The 24,997-nt window shown below is 43.5% G+C and overlaps 3 protein-coding genes across 5 annotated transcripts in view; 2 read left to right on the top strand and 1 right to left on the bottom strand.

The window, feature by feature from the left end:
• LOC145348077 (uncharacterized) overlaps positions 1-24,997 on the bottom strand; it is a 71,649-nt gene that overhangs the window by 12,132 nt on the left and 34,520 nt on the right. The window contains exon 2 of the mRNA XM_080196217.1: positions 8,662-8,670. Within this exon, the coding sequence (XP_080052343.1) occupies positions 8,662-8,670 (9 nt within the window). The remainder of the gene's footprint in view (positions 1-8,661; positions 8,671-24,997) is intronic.
• On the top strand, positions 471-6,320 carry LOC145348059 (uncharacterized). Of its 3 annotated transcripts, none has more exons than XM_080196196.1 (2): positions 471-536; positions 3,115-6,320. In XM_080196196.1, exon 2 carries the CDS (start codon positions 3,196-3,198, stop codon positions 4,054-4,056), a length of 861 nt encoding a protein of 286 aa, XP_080052322.1. In that variant the 5' UTR covers positions 471-536; positions 3,115-3,195; the 3' UTR covers positions 4,057-6,320. The 3 variants fall into 3 exon arrangements, with proteins under 3 accessions (XP_080052322.1, XP_080052321.1, XP_080052320.1); XM_080196195.1 differs by lacking the exon at positions 471-536 and adding an exon at positions 2,259-2,438 and having other exon boundaries at positions 3,118-6,320; XM_080196194.1 differs by lacking the exon at positions 471-536 and adding an exon at positions 2,259-2,438.
• Positions 12,536-18,694, top strand: LOC145348048 (uncharacterized). Its single transcript, XM_080196171.1, has 3 exons — positions 12,536-12,572; positions 13,305-13,464; positions 15,543-18,694. Exon 3 carries the CDS (start codon positions 15,623-15,625, stop codon positions 16,556-16,558), a length of 936 nt encoding a protein of 311 aa, XP_080052297.1. The 5' UTR covers positions 12,536-12,572; positions 13,305-13,464; positions 15,543-15,622; the 3' UTR covers positions 16,559-18,694.

Here is a 24,997-nt window from a genome sequence, read left to right as displayed (position 1 = left end):
GGAGGTAATAGGCATGTGCAGACTTCCGATGCTGCGCATGCGCAGTAACAGCAGCAGGGACCTGACAGATAGAGAGCGGTCTCAGGCCCCTGCTGTTGCAGGCTGCCTCAAGTACTCCTCCCTACAATCATGAGGGCCCTTGGCCTGAGATGCAGCCTCTGCTGTCCCCCTGCTACCCAGACCGTTTGTGGACCCCTCCCATCTCCCTCCCAACCAATCCATGCAGAGTGGCAGTGAGCCCCCTCCCCATTAGCTCCACCCCCTCTGGCCCACTCCCCATTAGCTCTGGCCCCACCCCTGGTACTGCCCAATGGGAATTACCCAGGTGTCGTGGGCATTGCCAAGGTGCCAGGATAGTACTACCAGTCCGGCACTGCCCAAGGGGCACCCCCCCGCCTTGCCCTCAGCCTCCGGAGGGTGAGGGGGGGGATCTCAGTGGTCTCCTGTTTCACCAGCGAGGTCAATACAACTGCTCCCCGTTCATGCTGAACAGGTGTATTCCTCAGTGGGGAACCTCTCCTAGCAAGCCCATAAAGGTAAGTGAGCCCAAACGGTTGAGTGCTGGTTTCACTAATCACATTGAAATTGATATGTAAACAAATTTAAATAAATTAACCAGCCTCTCGTCCATTTCTGGTGAGAGGCTGACCGTGCCAGAAAACCTATTGTTGCTGGTCGCGAAAAACAACACCAATTACACTAATTGCTACATACCCCACTTTATGAACAAGTAAAATACCACCCACTGAGTTTGAACCAGAGCAAAGCCATTCCTACGTGGCTTTGCTGTCAGTTATAACCTTATCTCCCTTTTCAATGAGACTGCGCTACAATGACAGTGTGTAAAATACTGAACCATGAAGGGAATCGTGCTGCTCCTACTGAACGCCTTCTCACTTTCTGATGTTTAATGCAACAACGATAACTTGCATCTTTAACACAGCTCACTCAAGTTGCTTTGTAAAGGTGTTAACAAAATTTTGAAGCTGGCTGTGCACACACTGGCTGCCAGATTTCTACATTACAATAGTGACCACACTTCTCAAATACTTCATTGAGTGTAAAGAGCCTTGGGACATCTGGTGGTCATGTGAGGCCCTATATTAATTTTTTCCAAGGAGGCAACAGAGGTGGTGAGTGAGGGGAAGTTTTGGAAAGTTTAAAAGACAGGAAACATCCAGATCACAACAGACAGAACTGACCAGTCACAGTCCACAGGATAATAACCAGCTCCTAAAACACTCACACACCTCAACAATAGGAAATCAGTAAGAATCCTCAGACACTCTGCACCTCCCAGATAATTACATCTCACCTTCTCATATTCAGTAATGACCCATCAACAAAACTCAGCCTGTAAATCAGAAGGGAAATGCTTCCAATAAACACACTCAATATCCAACACACAGCTCCAATCAAACAGCTCAGCACAAAGCACCGAGTAAACAGGTCTCTCAGCTGGATCTTCTCACACAGCATAAGGGGCATTTCCACACCTGATTCCCCACAGGATAGTCAGACTGCCTGAACATTAGTGTGGATATGATGCAATGTAATTATTATAAATTCTGCTCCTTCACTCACCATCTCCTGACTTGGTTTTCAGTCCCTACAGGAAGTGAAGCAGCTGTGAAAGAGGAAGAGGAGAGAATGGGCAGAGTGGGTGGGCTCTCTGATTGACGTCTCTCACAGCCAATCCCAATATTTCTGGAGTAACAGGAGTTTCCTGAAGCTTGGGAAACTGACCAGGGAAACGGAGGAGACTTTGAGCAGCAGATCAGGTGGGGATTTAAACTTGTCATTGTCCCATCTGAATAAAACCTCACTTATTGCAGCTGCTGTCTCAGTTCCCCTGGTAAATGTTTGACAGAGATTTCTAGTGTGGGAATAACATTCTTCATCCTCAGAGGCTGTCAGACTGACAACACCAGTGTGGGATGTGTATTTTTAAGAAATATTTTTCTTGTCAACAGCAGTGTAAGGATATGATGTAACATACAGTGGGAATCCTGTCTGGTGGCAGCTTGAAGACACCATGTAGACATGTATATGTCAGTCTTGAATAAAGAAATCACATTATTGCGTTACTGATCCCGTCTCAAATGGTGACTACATCTGCATAGTTCTAGCAGAATACAACTCAGCCTCGGACGTATTTGAACATAAGAAATAGGAGCAGGAGTAGGCCATCCAGCCCTTCGAGCCTGCCCCGCCATTCAATAAGATCAGTTTAAATCCCACCTGATCTGCTGCTCAAAGTCTCCTCCGTTTCCCTGGTCAGTTTCCCAAACTTCAGGAAACTCCTGTTACTCCAGAAATATTTGGATTGGCTGTGAGAGACGTCAATCAGAGAGCCCACCCACTCTGCCCATTCTCTCCTCTTCCTCTTTCACAGCTGCTTCACTTCCTGTAGGGACTGAAAACCAAGTCAGGAGATGGTGAGTGAAGGAGCAGAATTTATAATAATTACATTGCATCATATCCACACTAATGTTCAGGCAGTCTGACTATCCTGTGGGGAATCAGGTGTGGAAATGCCCTTTATGCTGTGTGAGAAGATCCAGCTGAGAGACCTGTTTACTCGGTGCTTTGTGCTGAGCTGTTTGATTGGAGCTGTGTGTTGGATATTGAGTGTGTTTATTGGAAGCATTTCCCTTCTGATTTACAGGCTGAGTTTTGTTGATGGGTCATTACTGAATATGAGAAGGTGAGGTGTAATTATCTGGGAGGGGCAGAATGTCTGAAGATTCTTACTGATTTCCTATTGTTGAGTTGTGTGAGTGTGTTGGGAGCTGGTGATTATCCGATGGGCTGTGAATGGTCAGTTCTGTCTGTCTATGTGTTGCGATCTGGATGTTTCCTGCCTGTTAAACCCTTCAAGACCTATTTCGTTCATCTGTCCCCACCCTCCAACTCTGTAACCTCCTCAGAAAAAAAGACTTACATTCATATAGAACATCACATGACTACCAGATATCCCAAAGTTCTTTACACTCAATGAAGTATTTGAAAATTGTATCACTATTGTAATGTAGGAAATCTGACAGCCAATGTGTGCACAGCCAGTTCCCAAGGGAATTGAAGGAAATCATGTTTCCTTTTCCTGTTTTATAGAAGGATTGCACCAGACTACATCAGAGCATAGACATTACAGATAGTTCCTGACCATCACCTGAAGAATAATTGTACAACCACATGGAAGAGAAACCATTCCAGAGTGAGGTGAGCAACAAAGAATGCATAAAGGCACCAACATTCTTGAATCAGCAAAACATTCATGTAGATGAGAAACTGTTCAGGTGTGAGTTGTGTGACAAGTCATTCTCAAAGTCATGGAACCTGCACACACACCAACGCATTCACACAGGGGAGAAACCATTCACATGTGAGGTGTGTGAAAAATCATTCTCACAGTTATCGAACCTCCATATACACCGCCGCATCCACACTGGGGAAAAGCCATTCACGTGTGAGGTGTGCGACAAATCATTCTCGCATTCGTCAACCTTCCGTGAACACCAACGTACTCACACTGTGGAGAGCCCGTTTAAGTGTGAGGAGTGCAACAAATCATTCTCAAACTCATCAAACCTCCGTGCACACCAACGCATCCACACTGGAGAGAAACCATTCTCGTGCAAAGTGTGCAATAAATCATTCTCCCACTTAACAACCCTCCGCGTACACCAACGTATTCACACAGGGGAGAAACCATTCACATGTGAGGTGTGCGACAAGTCCTTTGCACAGTTATCATCCCTCCGTGCCCACCAACGCATTCACACCGGAGAGAAACCAGTGAAGTGTGAGGTGTGCGACAAAGCCTTCTCACAGTTAGGGAACCTCCTGGTCCATCAGAAGATCCACACAGGGGAGAAACCCTTCAAGTGTAATGTTTGTGATAAAGCATTTTTAAGGTCTTCAAGTCTCCTTATTCACCAGATGATTCACACTGGGGAGAAACCCTTCAGATGTAAATTTTGTGAGATGGCTTTCATCCAATCGTCTGATCTCCTGAGGCACCAGAGGATTCACGCAAGGGGAGATGCCCAATAAATATGAGATATGCGATCAAGCCTTCACATGGTTATCAACACTCATAGAACATCAACGAATTCACACTGGGGTGAAGCCATTCCTGTATGATGTTTGCAAGAAATCCTTCTCAAGGTTATTGTACCTCTTGCTCCATCGGAGAATTCACACAGAGGAGTAACTGTTCAGGCATGATACCTGTGACACTCCTCCACTCCTCTGGAAGCATCAGCAGATCCACACTGGTGAGAAATCATCGAGGTGAGGTGTGTGATATATCCTTCACGTAGTCAGCATATCTCCTAATCCATCCAAGGGACAGTGCAGTGGCACAATACTTAGCACTGCTGCCGCATAGTGCCAGGGACCCAGGTTCAATTCCAGCCTTGGGTGAGTGTTTGTGCAGAGTTTACACATTCTCTTCATGTCTGCATGGGTTTCCTCCAGATGCTCCAGTTTCCTCCTGCAGTACAAAGATGAGATTGGCCATGCTAAATTTCCCCTTTGTGTCCCAAGATATGTAGGTGAGGGGGAACAAAGGGTAAATGCATGGGGTTATGGCAATGTGGGGAAGGGGGAGGCCTAGGTAAGATACTCTACTGGAGACCCAGTGCAAATTCGACACGCTCACTGGGCTCCTTCTGCACTGTAAGGATTCTATATATACGCATTCACATACAAGATACACTACCGGTGTGAGTTATACAATAAAGTCTTCACTCAGTTCTAAGTTCTCTTGGTATAATGAACCCACATGGGAGACAAACTCTTCCAGTGTGACATGTGTCTGGATTGTTTCACAGTCTTTGTACTTGCCAAACACTGTCATCTCCATGCAGTTTGCGGCCCCATCACCTGCTTCTTTTACACTGAGAATTGCATGTCACTTTACCCCTGAATAGTATGGCTGTCCTTTTAATGCTCTACCCACTTGTTCTAAATTCTCTCAACAGATGAATAGTTTCTCAGAAACTTGTTTAATCACCTTAGATCCACAATTAAATTAACCCTTAATTTTCTACAGTCAAGGGAATGGAAGCATGGTGTGTACAACCTGTCCTCATAATTTAACCCTTTTAGCCCCAGGATTCTGGTGAATCTATGCTGCACTCCCTCCAAGGTCAATATATTCTTCTTGAGGTGCAGTGCCCAGAACTGAATACAGTTCTCCAAACAGGGTCTAAATAGCTGTGCAGCTGGAACATAACTTCCACAGGACAAAGTTGCTTTTTTTTGAGGTGGGAAGAGAAGTTGTGCGTTAACTTTTCTTTTCAGGATGGTTCTGGAGCAATGAGCAGTTTTGACAGAGGAAAGCAGGACCACGAATGCTTGATGTGGTCCAATCAGATCTGCTGATGGATGGCTAAACCAGTTGTGTGCCAGATACACTCAGATCTTCACCCTTTGGACTTGAGTAGCAGGGAGATCGACCAGGAAGGAAGTAAAAATAATTTTGGGAGCAAAGGTGTAGAAGGTGAATATGAGGGAGCAGTTAAACCAGATTGATGGCTACAGAAGTACTGTGGTGAATGGAAGGTCAAAAGGCAGAGAGTTGGGAATTTAAAAATTCTGTCCAACTCACCTGGGGGAAAGAGTGTCTTTCAGGAATGGAAACTGGTCCATGGATTCACATGACTACTGGATCTCTGTAACCATTGGTGGGTTTGCATGATGGCAACAAGCTCCATCTTGTATCACTAATGGTCAGTGTCATTTCTGACCATTGGAATTGGCAGCCAGACTAAAGCACAGGGATTTTAAAGAAACTTCTGTCTGTAGTATTCTGAGAGGGTTTCCCCTGATGTGTATGTGTGTTGGTAAAGTGAGCCAGCTCTCAGGAGTGGGTGTGGGGTAGAATCAGACCCTGCTTTCGTTGGTGATGTGAATTATAGATATCTCTTCGGATGTCTGACTAATACCCTGGGTAATGTTTTTCCTCTCCTGCCTAGAAAGATTACTATCCTGAGTATGATGAGGAAGTAGGGGTGTGAGTTAAATAGATCAGATTAGATTAAAAAGATTATGAAGACTAAAAGATTATGAAGACTGGGCCTTCATTCTGTGGTGTTCTGAAAAATGAGATGATTTTCAAACATTCGGAATTCTTAGATAAAAACAAATTACTTCATTACTTATTATTATTCCAAGATTCATTTCATGTACTGGAAAATATCATGAGTCATTTACAAATGCTTTGTTATTTTGATTGACTCAAAGTTTGATGTAAGATGAATATTGTGTTGTTGCTTGTCTGCTGTTTTATCAATATTCTGTATAGCTTTATAACTCACAATAAATTTAATTTTTTTTAACTCAATCCAAACTTCTCTGTTTGTCAGCATGGTATGTTCCTATTCACTGAAACACTCTGGAGGCTACAGTTAGAGTCTGGTACACAATATATTCATTCAGTGTCACTCTGGGTTGGTATATTTTCTCCATCAATGGGTTTAGAATTTCCAGTTCACAGGAAGCAGAAGGAAAGTCTTGCATTTCATTTATATGTCAACTTTCACAAGATCAAGATTTCTGAAGGCATTTTATAGCAAATGGAATGCAGTTTGAAGTGTAGTCACTGTTGTAGTCTAAAAGACATCACAGCCAATTTGTACACAGCAAGCTCCTACAAACCCCAGTATGATGATGACCAATAAATCGTTTATTGTGACATTGTTTAGAGGATCCATATTGACCAGGACATGAGGGAAAATTCCCTTGCTCTTCTACAAGATAGTGTCATGGGATCTTTTACGTTAATCTGAGGGACAGACAGTTTCTTGATTTAAATCAATGCAAAGATGTTATCTCTGACAGTGCAGCACTCCCTCAGTACTGCATTGGAATGTCAACCTCAGAGCTCAAGTCTCTGGAACAAGTCTTGAACCATAACCTTCTGACTCAAAGAGACAAGAGTGCTAACTAAGGCACAGTTGACAATAATGTACAATATTTCTATTGTATTAGATTCAGTTTCTGAGCAGTTAAATCCAAAGGCTGGAGAGTTGAAACCAAAACAAAATTTAAATAATTTTCAGTTGAGTGGAGCTGTTTCTGGCAGGTCCTGGTGATGATGTACTGAGGTGAGAATTATAAATTGTTTATAAATTAACAGCCCCTTCCCACCCTTCTCCCAGTGACAATAACCCTCACATCTCAAAAAAAGAGATAAAAGAAAGGAATTGGGATCTCGGCACCAGTATCAATGGTTCTGGAGAATAGATGACAAGATGGTGCAGGGTCCAGTGAAAGGAAAACAGTTCTGGCTGTGACCGGAGGGGAGAGAGGGCTAGTGTGAGAGAATAAGTGGTACAGGGCAAGAGAAAGAGAGAGCGTGTCTGTATATGAGAGAGAGGTAAACTAACATTGAGAAGGAGAGGGGGAATTACGGAGGTGGTGGTGAAGAAGGAGGCCTTTTATAGTGTGAAAGGGTTCATGGTGCTAGCAACATTGCTCAGTTTCACATTTCCAGTTTATTTCTTTTTGTGTACACGATTTCCCAATTCAATTTTTGTAAGGAAAAATAATTACTATAGCTTCTAACACCTTCCCCCCCTCCACCCCCCCCCCCCCCCCCCCCCCCCCATTGGTCTTTGCATATCTCTCTATCCTGTGTCAGCCTTTTTCATTTGCCAATAACTTCAAGTTTTGAGTCTCCAAGATTCACATTTCCTTCCTCCTTCATCTTTCCATGATGTGGACTTGATAACATGTAAAGATCTCTCCACTCACACTGTCTGTACCTGTAAAGACTTGATCACATTTAAAGACTCGCATTCCAACCATTAATTTGCAATTGTCTCTTTGTCTATATATATATATACACACACATATGTACACCATGTTTGTGAAACCTACCTCTTCTCTCACCTGATGAAGGAGCAGTGCTCTGAAAGCTTGTGATTCCAAATAAACATGTTAGACTTTAACCTGGTGTTGTGAGACTTCTTACTGTCCTTCACCTTTCCCCTTCAAATCTTCTCTCCATGTCATCTCTTGCTAATAATCTGTTTCCTCTTAAGACATCTCTCTGCCTTTCCCTAATTACATTCAGCAAATGTCTTTGTTCATTCATCTCCTCATCATTTTCTCATTTGTTATTTGTTCTGCCCAGCTGATCCTTTCCATTCTCTCCCAAACCTACATTTCAAGGAGTTTTAGTAAGTTTGTCTCCTCTTTCTCCAAGATGTAAGTTTCACATCCATACAAATTTATACTCCAAATCAAGCTCTTTACCAGTTGCTTTTTGAGTTGTTTACTGAATTATCCTGTTACCACTGTCTCTTCTTACCTAATATGGCCTTTCCCCTCACAATCCTTGTTCACCATTCTCTGCCATCTTCCATCTACAGATATTATGCTTCATAAACACTTCAGTTCTTGCACCTGTTCGAATTCTCTTCCTGCTATGACTATGAATATTTCATGGTGATTTGAAATATGCAACACTTTGGTTTTGTAAATGTTGACTTTCATTTCAAAGTTTGTACCTGCTGTTACTACTCTATCTACTATTCCTCAATCATTCCTCTGTGTATCATGTGTTTTTATCATCTTCAAGATAACATTATAATTCACTCCGCCTTCATCATACGCCAGCTTTGTGCCTTTAAACCCTTAATTTATCACAGCTCCTGTGTAAACACTGAAGAGGATTGGCGATAAACAATACTCTGTCAACTCTTTGTCTAAATATATGTATGGATGGCATCTATGTCGTCAATCCCTCTGGGTTTTCTCCAATGTCTTTCAGCACATCAAGAGTTTAATCCAGTCAACCCAATCAAATCCTTCTCCAAAATCTACAGAACAAAAACAGAATTCCTGTCCAAACTCTAAACTGTGTTCATTCATTAATCATACAATGTTAATTTCTGCTCTCGTCCCTCTTCCTCTATGAAATCCAAACTGGTCATCACCAATTTCGCTCTGTGCCTTCCCACCCACTCTCTGTGCTATAACTGAACAAATCTTTGGAGCATGAACAAGCAGATTAATTGTACAACATCTAGAAAATCGGCTTTGGCTTATTTCGTCCTATGGTCATTATAGACTGCAAGAGGTCCCCTGTTCATTCCCCTGATAAGTAAATAACTTTTCACGGCTTAGTAAACATTGATGTTAAGTTTGTCCAAATGATTTTAATCTGTAGATATTTCATCTCCTCTTCCCAGTTTTTATCATTTATTTCTGTTCTTTTCTCACATTCCAGTATTTCTGGTTCAGTGAAATTGATGTCAGCATTACTGTTTTCCTCAAGCTCAATCATTTCAGCGTTTTCATTTTTAGCTCTTTAATATGCTACTTAATCAGATTTTGTTAAAAAAACATTTTCTGTTCTGTTGCTGTTTTTTCAGTCCTTTTTGCTGAGTGCCGCTAATCTCCTTTTGCACACAATGTCTACCCTTCTAGTTGATTCAATTTGTTGAATATATCGCACTGCTCTTTTAGCCATTGTTGACATGACTTTTCGGTATCTCCTCTTGTTATTTAAATATCTCTATTTCAACTTGCCATCTTCAGCATTGGTATTCTTTCATTTTTTCCCTTATTTCATCCTTTGCAACATGGTTTGTTCATCCATTTCCTCTTTAAAACCCCATGGTATTTGCCCCCACTCCTTTGATGGATTCTTTGATCTGCTTCCATTGCTAATCATGTTTTTTTTATGGTACTCTTATGTTTTCCAGCTAGTACTCAATTCACAAATTCTTCATTTAATTATTTCAGCTTCTCCAGGTTCCACTGCTTTCTGTGCATTCCATCTTTGATCTACCTTAGTCATTCCACTTTCACCAAGATTATAATTGCATTTGTGTCAGCTCCTGGCTGCAGCCTTCAAGTTCTTAACACTACCACAATATCTTCATCTCACCCTTTCATAGTCCAGTTCAAATCTTCCTGTACTGTCAAACATTTTTCCATCAATATCATTTTCTATGATGTCTAAACCACCCTAACAGTGGGTGTAACTACCACATGGTTTACAGCAGTTCAAGGAGGGAGCTCGCCATCCTTTCTGAGGACAACTAGAAACAGGCATTAAAAATACCTGCCAAGCGAGTGGCACCGACATCGCATAAATAAATAAAACAACCCCTGTTTATTCTCATGAATTCTGTACTTCCACAAAATTTATTGTTGCTTCCTTTTTGAACAATTTGTCCCCAAAAATAATCACAGAAAAATCCTGGAAAGAATCAGAAGGTCTGCCAGCGTCCATGGAGAGAGAAACAGAGTGAACATTTCAAGTCCCTATACTTTTTCAGAGGCCATACAGTTCCATTTATAAATCTATTTATATATATTTGAGAATTGTGCGCGAGTATTTTGCTAAACGTTGACTTCGGAGGCGACACTCCTTCCATTGTCAAATGCAACTTCGTCTGTCCACGAACAGGGACTCAACTCCACGTTATTTTAATGTTTGTTGGTTGAAGCTGGGAATCCTAGGTTGAGGGAGTTAGGATTGGGGGGGGGGGGGTAAATGAGTGGGGATGAGGAGGGGGAGCGAGGCGAGATGGGGGTGAGGGAGCAGGGATGACGGGGTGACAAAGGGAGATGGGGAAGTGAGGGGGTTGACCGGCTGCAAACTTGGTTCCCACCACCTGGGGCTGGCATTTCCAGGTGCACACCTCCAACTGCAGCCCACCTCTCCCCGCCACCAATGTGACAGCGCTCGGGCTCACACTCCGATTCCCGAATGCTGGGCGCCAACCCCCCACTGCAGGCAGCAGAACTACAGTTCCCATCAGGAACCGCAAGCTGGCTCTCCCCGCTTCCCCCAACTCCTCCACCCCTCCCGATTCCATACTGCTTTTTCTCACTGGAGGCTCCTCTACACAGCAGTTCTCCCCTTGCCACTGGGGACCTGGGGTGGAGGGTATTGCATGCAGCCGTCCCATACAACCAGAGGTCGCTTTGGTTCTCGGACTCCAAAGATGCCTGTATCTTTTGTGGCTTTGTGGAATCTGAGTTGTTGAAATTGTCCAAGGTTGCACCCCCTTTCAATTTTCTACAAACTCTGCTCCTTTCTATTTTGGTTGCACTTGACACCCATGATCCTGATCTTTGGGCACCCAGTGTGGACAGAGGAAAACCTTCTCAAGGACCTGTTCTGGAGCCAAGCTGACTACTTATAGGTCCAGATAACAGGCAGTCACAAGGGTTGTCCATCCCGACTATCTGCCCCTCTTCCATGACTAGATTCACTGACATCCCTGGAAGTTGAGACTGTGGACTGATTTCAAGGAGCTTTGAAAATAACATGTTTGTCTTCGTGATTTCATGTGGACAAAAGTCATGTTTGCAAGCTGTGCAAGGGCAGAACTAAGATTCATCAATCATTAAAAGTAACAAAAGCAGCTCAACAAAGACATTTTATTAATCAAACAATAAGACAACAAGGCGGAATAGAATTGAAATACAGAGAAGTGATGTTGAACTTGTCTAGAACCTTGTTTAGACCACACTTGGAGAGCTGTGCACAGTTCAGATCAACATATTGAAAAACAATAGAAAAGAACTGGAGAAGGTGCAAAAGAACTTGAAAAGAATGATATTGAGAATTGAGAGATTATAACTATCAGGAAAGACTGAAGGCTAGCACTCTCTTCCATAGAAAAAAGGTTGAGGGGGAGTATCACAGAAATTTTAAAAAGATGAATAATATATTTGAGAATTTGAGGTTAAGTGGAGAGAAGAGTTGAAAATTAGCAGCCAGAAATATACGATGGTCAATAATAGATCCAATGAGGAATTTAGGAGCAACTTATTTCCCCAAAAAATGGTTAGAACGTAGAACTTGCTCCCACAGGTTGAGGCAAATAGTTTTAATGTATTGATGGGAAGCCAGATAAGTAGACGAGGGAGAAAGGAATACAAGGATCTATTGATAGAGTGAGATATAGTAGGTAGGGAGAAAATTAATTTGGAGCATAAGCACCAGTAGAAAACATATGGGCCAAATGGTCTATTTCTGTGCTTTAAAAACTAGAATCAAAACAAAAAATAATGTATGTCCTCACTCTAGATGCACTGCCACTTCCTGAGTCCCACTTCAAGCGCTGATTCACTCTCCTTTCGCCTTTTCTCTCCTGTCCATGTGCTGATCCCACCACTGCACATCATCACTGCCGTGGATTTTCCTTTTCTGATCTGCTGTCAAACACATCCGAGGCTACACATCCCACACTGATGTTGTCAGTTTGAAAGTCTCCGAGGATGAAGAATGTTATTTCCACACTAGAAATCTCTGTCAAACACTAACCGGGGGAATTGAGACAGCAGCTGTAATAAGTGAGGTTTTATTCAGATGGGACAATGACAAGTTTAAATCTCCACCTGATCTGCTGCTCAAAGTCACCTCCGTTTCCCTGGTCAGTTTCCCAAACTTCAGGAAACTCCTGTTACTCCAGAAATATTGTGATTGGCTGTGAGAGACGTCAATCAGAGAGCCCACCCACTCTGCCCATTCTCTCCTCTTCCTCTTTCACAGCTGTTTCACTTCCTGTAGGGACTGAAAACCAAGTCAGGAGATGGTGAGTGAAGGAGCAGAATTTATAATAATTACATTGCATCATATCCACACTAATGTTCAGGCAGTCTGACTATCCTGTGGGGAATCAGGTGTGGAAATACCCCTTATGCTGTGTGAGAAGATCCAGCTGAGAGACCTGTTTACTCGGTGCTTTGTGCTGAGCTGTTTGATTGGAGCTGTGTGTTGGATATTGAGTGTGTTTATTGGAAGCATTTCCCTTCTGATTTACAGGCTGAGTTTTGTTGATGGGTCATTACTGAATATGAGAAGGTGAGGTATAATTATCTGGGAGGGGCAGAATGTCTGAAGATTCTTACTGATTTCCTATTGTTGAGTTGTGTGAGTGTGTTGGGAGCTGGTGATTATCCGATGGGCTGTGAATGGTCAGTTCTGTACGTGGGTAAGGAACTGGTGTTTCCTTCGTTTTTTTTCAAATCTCTTCCAGATCTCCCACCACCCCTATCTCTGAAAACTCCCCAGGAAAAAAAATTACATACATTTATATAGAGCCTTGGACGACCACCATATGTTCCAAAATTCTTTACAGTCTTTGAAATAATTTTTGAAGTGTGGTCACTGTGGTTGTATAGGAACTGTGGCAGCTAACGTGTGTACAGCAAGCTCCCACAAACAATAAGGCGATAATCACTAGAAAATCTATTTATAATAGTGTTTATTGATGGATTAATGTTGGTTAGGATGCCAGTTATAACTCCTCTTCTCTTCAAAATAGTGCCATGGGATATCTTACACTCACGGTAGACAGAACAGAAGTGGCCTTGGTTTAATATCCCACTTGGAAGATGGTACCTCTCTCGGCATAGCACTGAAATATCAGCCTCAGTGCTCAAGTCCTACAGTGGGACTTGAACCCACAACCTTCATGCTCAGAGGTAAGTGTGCCATTTCCTGAGGCAAAGTTGGCAATCAACCCAGCTCCATAATCCTCTATTACATCTGTGCTCCGCTAATATTGCAGTACCCTTTATTTTAATAGCTCCATCACTGACTGTGCCTTCAGCTGCCTGGACCTGAAGCTCGGGAACGTTAGCACTAAATCTCTATATCTCCCGCTGTCCTGTTTTTTAAGATGCTTGTCAAAATCTGCCTCTTTGATCAAATGTTTGTCATCTGTCCTCTGGCTGACTGTTAAATGACATCTGTAATGTATCTTGAAGTGTTTTGTCACTTTTTACAATGTTAAATGCGCTGTAGAGACCAAGTTGCTGTTGCTCCTGGACAGCATGGTGTCAGCTCCCTGATTCTGGATTATATTCAGCTTTGTGTGTCTAACTGGGCTGTTGCTACAGCAGCTACTGCAGAGGTTAATGTTGGAGCTCATTGTGACCAGTTGAAGAGCTGCTTCAGAGGTGGGAGGAGTGAATGAATCTGACGATGTAGAGAAATACATGATGCACAACTTTGTACTGTTCCTTAATCATTCAACTGTCTTGAATAATTGGAAATATTGCTTCAGTGTAACCGATTGGAAAATTAGATATACTGCACTCACTCAGACGGCACATCCCAAATTCAGCTATCAGATACAGCACTGAGCAAAACTATCAAATTCCAAGCCCAGGCTTTTGGGAAAGGTCTTCAGGTAAAATCTTTAAAGAAACCATTAAAAGGCACTTCAATTAGTGAGTCTCCAGGTATGGCAGCTGAATTGTTATGCAGATTATAGGGGCAAGGCCATTGAGGGATTTGAAAACAAAGATGAGAATTTTAAAATTGCGATGTTGCTTGATCAGTGAGCACAGGGTGATTGATGAATGGGTCTTGGTGTCAGCTCAGACAAGGTTTTGGAAGAGCTCAGGTTTACATTGCATGTTATGAGAGCAGCCATGAGAGTATTGGAATAGTTGAGCCTGGAGCTTACAGAGATATGGATGCGGGTTTTAGCAGCAGATAAGCTGAAGCAAGGCTTCACTGGTCTCTACTGTGACTGGAGCTTGTATCTGTTCCTATGCTTAGTGTCCCTATTCTTGAGCAACACAATGACAGTGAAAGCCAGAGATGGTAATGGATAACCCTTCATGGAATCATGCGCTGGAATTCTACTGCCCCACCCACCACAAAATCAGAGCGGGCGAGGGATGGACAGTGAAAATGTCTTTTGACCTCGGGCAGGAATTTCTGGTCTCGCTCGAGCGAGGCTGTAAAATCCCACCCACTGTCTGACACAAAAGGAGACTATTTGGCCTATGGACTCTGTGCTGACTCTTTTGAAGAACAATTAAGTTGGTTCTAGTCCCCCAGCCTTCCCAATAACCCTATCATCTTTCCTCTTTCAAGTACTTAAAGTGAAGGTTATTATTGAATCTGCATCCATTGCACATCAGACAGTGCATTCCAAATCCTAACCACACGTTGTATAAAAACATTTTTCATCAAGTCACGTCTGATTCTTTTACCAATCATCTTTTACCTGTAATCTCTAGTTATTGAAGCTCTACCAATGAAAATGTTTCCCTTTATTGTGTAATGATTTTTTCATGATTTTAAACATCTCGAACAAATCTTCTCTTAGCTTTCTCTAAAGGAAAGGAAACAATCCCAGTTTCCCAGTTTATCCACATAACTGTAATCCCTCAATTCTGCAACCATTCTACCAAATTTCTTCTGTACCCTGTTCAAAAGTATTTTTTACATAACATACCAGAGGCTACCTCAGCTTCTCTCGCCAAATGGTGAACTGAATATACATTCTCAATGAGCAAGACTCAGTCTCAAAACTGTCTTGCATCTTAATATCTAGGACTTGAAAAGCTCCATTGAATTATCATTCCTGTGTAGTATTTTTCATCTTAAACTTAAATACTAATGGTAAAAACTAGACGAATAACACAAGCTCCGTGGCCTTGGTTGGGAGGGTCTGGGGAGGAATGACAGTAGCCATTGAAGAGTCAGCCACTTAAGCAGAGAGAGGGAGTTGGACGAAATCATGTTTCCTTTTTCTTTTTTACAGAAGGATTGCGCTGTACTACAGCACAGAATACAGAAACAATAGATATCACAGATAGATCTTGACTATCACTGTACAACCACATGGAAGAGAAACCGTTCCAGAGTGAGGTGAGCATTCAAGAATGCATACAAGCCCCAACACTCTTGAATCAGCAACACATTCACCCAGATGAGAAGCTGTTCAAGTGTGAAGTGTGCGACAAGTCATTCTCCAAGTTATGGAACCTGCACAGGCATCGGCGCATGCACACCGGGGAGAGACCATTCACGTGCGAGGTGTGTGACAAATCATTCTCACAATTATCAACACTCCGCACACACCGACGCATTCACACTGGGGAGAAACCATTCACTTGTGATGTATGCAACAAATCATTCTCACATTCATCAACCTTCCGCGAACACCAACGCATTCACACCGGGGAGAAACCATTCAAGTGTGATGTGTGTGACAAATCATTCTCGGACTCATCAACCCTCCGCGTACACCAACGCATTCATACTGGAGAGAAACCATTCACGTGCAATGTGTGTGACAAATCATTTGCACAATTATCGACCCTCCGTGCCCACCAACGCATTCACACTGGAGAGAAACCAGTCAAGTGTGAAGTGTGTGACAAAGCTTTCTCACAGTTAGGGAGTCTCCTAGTCCATCAGAAGATCCATACAGGGGAGAAACCCTTTAAGTGTAATGTTTGCGACAAAGCTTTTGTAAGGTCTTCGAGCCTCCTGATACACCAGATGATTCACACTGGGGAGAAACCCTTCAGATGTGAATTTTGTGAGATGGCTTTCATCCAATCGTCTGATCTCCTGAGGCACCAGAGGATTCACACGGGAGAGAAACCCTTCAAATGTGAGATATGCAATCAAGCCTTCACGCAGTTATCAACACTTGTAGAACACCGACGAATTCACACTGGGGTGAAACCATTCCCGTGTGATGTTTGCAACAAATCCTTCTCAAGGTCATCATACCTCTTGCTCCATCGGAGAATTCACACAGGGGAGTAACGCTTCAGATACAATACTTGCGACAGGGCTTTTGCCCACTCCTCTTGAAGCATCAATTGATCCACCCTGGTGAGAAATCATTGTGGTGAGGTGTGTGGCAAGACCTTCACATAGGGAAGTGTACCAGGAGACACACTATCAGTGTGAGTTATGTAATAAAATCTTCACTCAGTTCTCCGTCCACTTGGAGTAATTAACCCATGTGGGAGACAAATTCTTCCAGTGCAAAACGTATCAGGATTGTCTTACCCTTTTGTTCTCACTAAACACAGCCATTTCCACAAAGACTTGGGGCCCAATCTCCTATAATCATAGAATTCCTACAGTGTTGAACATGGCCATTTGGCCTATTGAGCCTGCATCGAAACTTCAACAGAGATAGTGGACATCAGGCCCGCACATTTACCCATTAATCCCCCTAACCTACACCTTTGGACTGTGGGAGAAAACCGGAGCACGCAGAGGAAACCCATGCAGACATAGGGAGAACGTGCAAACTCCACACACAAAATCATACAAGGCAGGAATTGAACCTGAGTCCGTGGCACTATGAGGCAGCAGTGCTAGCCCTGTTTCTGTTGCACTGAGAATTGTATGTCATGTCACCCCTGCACAGTGTAGCTCCAATTTTAATGGTCTGTCCCCTCTGTTCTGGAGTCTCCCACCAGAGGAGTAATTTCTCTCTAATGACACAATCAACTTGTTTGATCACCACCAGTTAAGAACCTCAATTATATTACTGCTTAATTTTCTACACTCAAGTGAACACAAGCTCAGTCTGTACAACCTGTCCTCCTAACTTAACCATTTTAGCCCCAGGGACATTCTGGTGAATCTACGCCAGAATAGGACCTTGCTTTAGTTGGTGATGAGAATTATAATGTGGCGATGTCGGTGTTGGACTAAGGTAAACACAGTAAGAAGTCTCACAACACCAGGTTAAAATCCAGCAGGTTTATTTGGTAGCAAAAGCCACTGCCAGATAAACCTGTTGGACTCTAACCTGGTGTTGTGAGACTTCTTATGATGTGAATTTTGACAAATACTTTTTAGGTGACAGGTGTTTGACTAATACCATGGGTAATGGACTACTATCCTGAGTATGGTGGGGGAATGGGGGGTGTATCTCTACAGACCTGAGACTCCTCAGCCCATCATACCACAATGTAATAATAGTGTGATACACTCACTTTGGAGTCTTCAGAGTTTCATGTGCTGGGAAAGATCTTGAATCATTTTCAAATGCTGCTTTTATTTTGGTTGACTCAGAGTTTGTTGTAAGCTGAATATTGTGTTGTTTTATTAAACTTCTATATAGATTTATAACCCACAATAAATTCACTTTTAGCTTAACCCCGATCCTGTTCAGGTGACAGGTGTTTGAGTAATACCATGGGTAATGTTTGTGCTCTTCTGTCTGTAAGAATTACTATCCCGAGTATGATGAGGGAGTCGGGGTATGAGTTAAATAGATTAGAAAGATTAAATGGACTGGGCATTCATTCTCTGGATTTGAAAAGAATGAGGTGATATTCAAACATATAGAATTCTTATGCGCTTGACAGGGTAGATGTAGAAAGGATATTTTCCCTGTCTGGGAAGGTGGGGGAAGTGATGGTCTAGACTAATGGATAACTGCTCAAAATATGGGGTAGATCATTTAGGAATTGGATAAAGAAGAATTTCTTCATTCAAAGGGTGGAGAATCTCAATAATTCTCTGTCCTAGAGGGTGTGGTGTGTCAGTAATTGAAGAAATTCAAGAGAGACTAATAGATCTGTACATACTAAAAATCTCAAGGGATATGGAAGTGATGCAGGAAAACGCTGCTGAAGTAGAAAACCAGCCATTGTCTTGGTAAATGGCCATCTCAAAGTGCTGAATGACCTACTTATTGTATGACCACCTATTTCTTATGTTCTTATGAGTCTCTACGGAGCTGAGTTCTATCAGCCCATCATACCTCGATGTAATAAGGTGATTTGTTCACCTTCTACTTTTCCAAGATTCATTTCATGTTCTGGAAAAGATCTTGAATCATTCACAAATGCTTTGTTATTTTGATTGATTCAAATTTTGATATAAGCTGAATATTGCGTTGTTTGTTGTTTTATCAATCTTCTGTGTAGATTTATAATTCACAATAAATTCTTTTTTTTTAAACTCAGTCCAAACTATCTGATTTGTCAACATGGTGTGTTCCTATTCACTGAAACACTCAGGAGCCTACAGTAAGAGTCCTGTATGCAATATATTGGTCAGAGTCACTGTGGACTGGTAAACTTTCTACGACAATGGGCTTAAAATTTCTAGTTCACAGGAAGCAAATTGTTTCACTAAGAAAGAATGACTTGCGTTTTTATTATCAACTTTCACAAATTCAAGGTATCTGAGGCACTTACTTTACAGCCACTAAAGTGTGATTTGAAGTATGGCCACTATTGTAATCTAAGATACGTGACAGCTAATTCATACACAACAAGCTCCCTCAAATACCAATGTGATAATAACCAGATAATCTGTTTTTTCACATTCATTCCTGGATCCATATTGACCAGGACATCAGGGATTATATCCCTGTTTTTGTACGACGTAGTGTGCTGGGATGTTTTACATTCACCTGAGGACCTTGGTTTAAATCATCTGGTGGTACCGCGGACAGTGCAGCACTCAAAGAACAAAAATCAGCCTGGGAAACAGGCTCTTCGGCCCAATGAGCCCACACCACCATCTCAACACCACCAGTCCCCCTCTCCACCCACGACCCTTGTCTAATGTTTTATGGCCATCCAGATTGAGGGAAACTGATTTAGGGACAATTTATTACTGCCAATCAGCCTAACAGCACATCTTTGGGGTGTGGGAGGAAACCGGAGCACCCGGAGAAAACCCACGCAAGCATGGGGAGAATGCGCAAACTCCCACAGACACCGGCCCAAATCCATGTGTCTGCACAGCAATCAGTGATAGTCACTGAGCTGTCGTCTTGCCCAGTATCTGGTCCAGTTTAGGCACACACTAACGACATGAAGCACTAGGCCAATCTCGAACAACCAAGAGCAGCCCAAGTACGACCCATCGCGTGTATGCCCCTCGTTGGACACAAGGCGGACCGACTTAAAACCTGTGAATGAAAAGGAAAAAAAAAATTATTGTTGTACCATATCCATTTACCTTACCAGGGACGCCCCAATGCTAATGACCCTTATTTAAAACAATCTCCTATATCCACCCATCTCCAACCCACTCATGTGCCTGTCTAAGTTACTCTTAAATGACTCTAGCGTGTTTGCCTCCACCACCTCACTTGGCAGAGCATTCCATACCCCCACTACCCTCTGTGTGAAAAACCTCCCTCTAATATCTGTGTTATACCTCTCCCCCCTCACCTTAAGTCCATGGCCCCTTGTCCTATGTGTCTCTATCATAGGAAATAGCTTACCTCTGTTTACTCTATCTATACCCTTCATAATCTTATATACCTCTATTAGATCCCCCCTCAGTCGCCGTCTTTCAAGGGAAAAGAGCCCCAATTTCTTCAATCTTTCCTCATACCCCAGTCCTTCCATACCAGGCAACATCCTGGTAAACCTCCTCTGCACTCTCTCTAGAGTCTCCACATCCTTCCGGTAGTAAGGTGACCAGAACTGGACGCAGTACTCTAAATGCGGCCTAACCAACGTTCTGTACAACTGCGACATTAGACTCCAGCTCTTATATTCTATACCCCTTCCTATAAAGGCTAACATACCATAGGCTTTCTTCACCACACTCTCCACTTGCACTGCCACCTTCAAAGACTTGTGCACTTGCACCCCCCAGGTCTCACTGCGATTCTATATTCCTTACGGGCTTACCCTCTATCATATAACTCCCCCTGACATTATTCCGGCCAAAATGCATCACCTCACATTTATCCGGATTAAACTCCATTTGCCATATATCTGCCCAATCAACCAGCCTATCAATATCCCGTTGTATTGCCAGACACTGCTCCTCACTGCCCGCCAATCCAGCCATCTTAGTGTCATCAGCAAATTTGCTGATCACACCACCTACTCCCTCTTCCAAATCATTTATATACACTACAAAAAGAAGAGGTCCCAGTACAGAGCCCTGCGGCACACCACTAGTGACAGACCTCCAGCTAGAAAAGGACCCCTCCATTACTACTCTCTGACTCCTCTTTGCAAGCCTGTTCTCTACCCATCTAGATACCTGGCCACGTATCCCATGAGCTTTAATCTTCTCTACCAACCTACCATGAGGGACTTTGTCAAACGCCTTACTGAAATCCATATAGACGACATCAATGGCTCGTTCTTCGTCAACCGTTTTTGTCACCTCCTCAAAGAATTCTACCAGATTCGTAAGGCAAGACTTCCCCTTTACAAAGCCATGCTGCGTATCCTTAATCAGATCGCAATGCTCTAAGTGCTCATACATCCTATCCCTAAGAATCCTCTCCATCAACTTGCCTACCGCTGACGTTAAACTCACCAGCCTATAGTTACCTGGGCTATCTCTCCTACCCTTTTTAAACAGCGGTACCACGTTAGCTATCCTCCAGTCCTCTGGGACCTCACCTGTGTCCAAAGAAGAGACAAAGATTTGCGTTAGAGGGCCAGCAATCTCATCCCTCGCCTCCCTAAGCAGCCTAGGATAAATGCCATTGGGCCCTGGAGATTTATCGGTTTTAATGCTACCTAAAAGCCCTAATACTTCTTCCCCCGTAATCAATAGATCTTTCAATAGGTCTACCGCTCCCTCGATGACCGTACCAGACATCAAGCCCCTCTCCTTCGTGAATACCGATGCAAAGTATTCATTCAGGATCTCCCCCATTCCCTCTGCCTCTAAGCACAATTCCCCACATCTGTCCCTGAGAGGACCGATTTTACCGCTAGCCACCCTTTTTGCTCTTAAGATAGGAGTAAAACGCCTTTGGATTCTCCTTAACCCTACCTGCCAAAGCCATCTCATGCCCCCTCTTTGCTCTCCTAACTCCCCTTTTGAGATCCCTCCTACACTCTCTGTATTCCTCCAATGCTCTCTCCGTTCCCAGCTGCTTAGACCTGACATACGCCTCTCATTTCTTCCCAACCAGGTCTTCTACATCTCTAGTAATCCACGGCTCTCTAATCCTACCTTTCCCATCCCTCCTCCTAACCGGCACATGCCTTTCCTGCACCCATTGCAGTTTTCCCTTGAAAGACTCCCACATGCCCAACGTGGTCTTGCCTTCCAACAGCCTATCCCAGTCTGTATCCCTAAGATCCTGCCTAATCCGGCTGTATCTAGCCTTCCCCCAATTTAGCACCCTCCCCTTAGGACAGCTCTCATCTTTTTCCATTCATATCCTAAAGTAGACGGAGTTGTGGTCACTATTAGCCACATGTTCGCCTACTGCAACCTCAACCACCTGACCCGGCTCATTGCCCAGGACGAAATCCAGTATAGCTCCCTCTCTAGTCGGGCTATCTACGTACTGCTGCAAGGATCCTTCCAATACACATCTTACGAATTCCTCCCCGTCCAATCCCCCAGCTCTAGGCACCTTCCAATCCACCCCAGGGAGATTAAAATCTCCCACTGCAACAACCCTGTTCTTCCTACACTTGTCCAAAATGTCCCTACATATACCCTCTTCCACTGCCCGCGGGCTGTCGGGCGGCCTATAGTACACTCCTAGCATAGTAATGGCCCCCTTCCTATTCCTCAACTCCACCCACAGAGACTCAATTCCCAACCCCTCCCGTGTTATCCTCCCTTTGCACCGCTGTAATCTGCTCCCTAACTAAGAGCACCACTCCCCCTCCTCTTTTCAACCCTCCCCTATCACACCTAAAACACTTATACCCTGGAATATTTAGCTGCCAGTCCTGCCCCTCCTTTAACCACATCTCTGTCACTGCCACCACATCTAAATTCCTCACGAACGTCAAGGCCTTAAGTTCATCCGTCTTACCCGTCACACTCCTCGCATTAAAACAGATGCACTGAAGACCCTCAGGCCCACTCGGATCTCCCTTCTCCTGGGAGATTTTCCTCTCATCTAGACTTACCCTGACCTCCAACTCACTCCCACTCCCAGTGCCTGAGCTATCTCTCTCCTCCCCATCCCCCCTCCATATTAGTTTAAACCCTGCCGAAACACTCCAGCCAACCTCCCAGCTAAAATATGCATACCCTTCCCATTTAAATGCTCCCTATCCCTCTTATACAAGTGACCTTCCTTTGCAAAGACTTCCCAATGGTCAACAAAACTAAAACCCGCTGTCCTGCACCAATCCCTCAGCCACGCATTCAGCTGCAGGATCTCATTATTTTTATCCCTGCTATTACTGGGCACTGGCAGCAGCCCAGAGGTCGCCACCCTGGAGGCCCTGTACTTCAGCCTGGCTCCCAACTCCCTGAACTGCCTACGTATTTCCCCCCTACTCTTCCTTCCTACGTCCTTCTCACCTACATGTATAATTACTCCCTCGGTACTGCACTGCAATGTCAGCCTCGGTGCTTAGATCTCTGGAGTGAGAGTTGAACCAAATTTCTGACTCATATGAGAGTGCTAACTGGGCAACGGCTAACAATCACTTGTAATGTTTCTGCCGTACTAAATTCTAAGGAGTTAAGTACCAAGGTTAGAGATTTGAAACCAAATACACTTTATAGTTGGGAATGCTGTTTCTGGAAGCTGCTGAGGAATGTGTACCGAGATGTGTATTTTTTAATTATTTCTAAATAAAGTCTCCTCCCCATTCCTCGCCCAGTTACAACAACATAGAAACATAGAAGATAGGAGCAGGAGGAGGCCATCTGGCCCTAGAAGCCTGCTGTGCCAGTCATTATGATCATGGCTGATCATTCAACTCAATAGCCTAATCCTGCTTTTCCCCATAACCTTTGATCCCATCTGCCCTGAGTGATACAATGGTTAGCACTGCTGCTTCACAGCTCCAGGGACCTGGGTTCGATTCCCAGCTTGGGTCACTGCCTGTGTGGAGTTTGCACATTCTCCTCGTGTCTGTGTGGGTTTCCTCCCACAGTCCAAAGATGTGCAGGTTAAGTTGATTGGCCATGCTAAAAATTGCCCTTAGTGTCCTGAGATGCACAGGTTAGAGGGATTAGTGGGTAAATATGTGGGGATATGGGGGTAGGGCCTGGTTGGAATTGTGGTTGGTGCAGACTCAATGGGCCGCATGGCCTCTTTCTGTACTGTAGGGTTTCTATGATTTCTATGATTCTAAATGGTCTACTTTGAATCCTCAGACTGTGCTCCCTGATTTTGGACTGCCCTATTATCGGGATCATCCTCCCTGCAACTACGCTGCCTAATCCTGTTAGAATTTTATAATTCTCTATGAGATCCCCCTCATTTGTCTGAACTCCAGCAAAAACAATCCTAACCTAGTCAATCTTTTCTCATACATCAGTCCCGCCATCTCCAGAACCAGCCTGGCAAACCTTCGCTGTACTCCCTCAAGAGCAAGAACACGCTCAGAAAAGGAGACCAAAACTACATAATACTCTAGGTGTGGCCCTGTATAATTGCACCACATACCTGCTCCTGTACTTGAAACCTCTCGCAATAAAGGCCATTTGCCTTCTTTACTGCCTGCTGCACCTGCATGCTTACCTTCAGTGGCTGGTGCACAAGGACACCCAAGTTCCACTGCACACTCCCCTCTCCCAATTTACAACTATTCAGGTAGTAATCTGCCTTCTTGTTTTTGCATCCAAAGTGAATAACTTTGCTTTTATCCAAATTATACTGCATCGGCCACTGATTTGCCCCTCACCCAACTTGTCTAGATCATTCTGAAGGATCTCTGCATCCTTGTCACAGTTCACCCTCCCACCCAACTGGGTATCATCTGCAAACTTTGAAATGATACGTTTTGTTTGCTCATCCAAATCATTAATATATATTGTGGATACCTGGGGTCCCAGCATCCCACCAGTGACTGCCTGCCAATTTGAAAACGACCCATTAATTCCTGCTCTTTGTTTCCTCTCTGCAAACCAGTTTTCTATCCATCTCAATAGACTTACCCCAATCCCATGGGCTTTAATCTCTTATGCAGGACTTTTGTCAAATGCTTTCTGAAAATCCAAATATACTACATCGACTGGCTCCCCCTTGTCAATTCTACCAGCTACGTTTTCAAAGAATTTCAACAGATTTGTCAAGCATGATTTCCCATTCATAAATCTATACTGACTCTGTCTGATTTGCCACTGCTTTCTATATGTTCCACTATTAAGACCTTAATAATGGAATTGAGAATTTTCCCCACTACTGATGTTAAGCTTACTGGTCTATAATTTCCTGTTTTCTCTCTACCGCTCTTTTTGAATATTGGAGTGACATTAGTTACCCTCCAATCTGCTGCTCTTGAGTCTATAGAATCCTGGAAGATGACCACAAATGCATTCACT

The sequence above is a fragment of the Carcharhinus amblyrhynchos genome, chromosome 9 (genome assembly GCF_965287045.1).
Source record: "Carcharhinus amblyrhynchos chromosome 9, sCarAmb.v2.hapA, whole genome shotgun sequence".
Lineage (NCBI taxonomy): Eukaryota > Metazoa > Chordata > Chondrichthyes > Carcharhiniformes > Carcharhinidae > Carcharhinus > Carcharhinus amblyrhynchos.
This window is presented reverse-complemented; position numbering and strand designations above follow the sequence as displayed.

Bases quoted from the DNA above. Each gene is read 5' to 3' on its own strand.
- LOC145348059 (XM_080196196.1), top strand. From the start codon at position 3,196: ATGGAAGAGAAACCATTCCAGAGTGAGGTGAGCAACAAAGAATGCATA.
- LOC145348048 (XM_080196171.1), top strand. From the start codon at position 15,623: ATGGAAGAGAAACCGTTCCAGAGTGAGGTGAGCATTCAAGAATGCATA.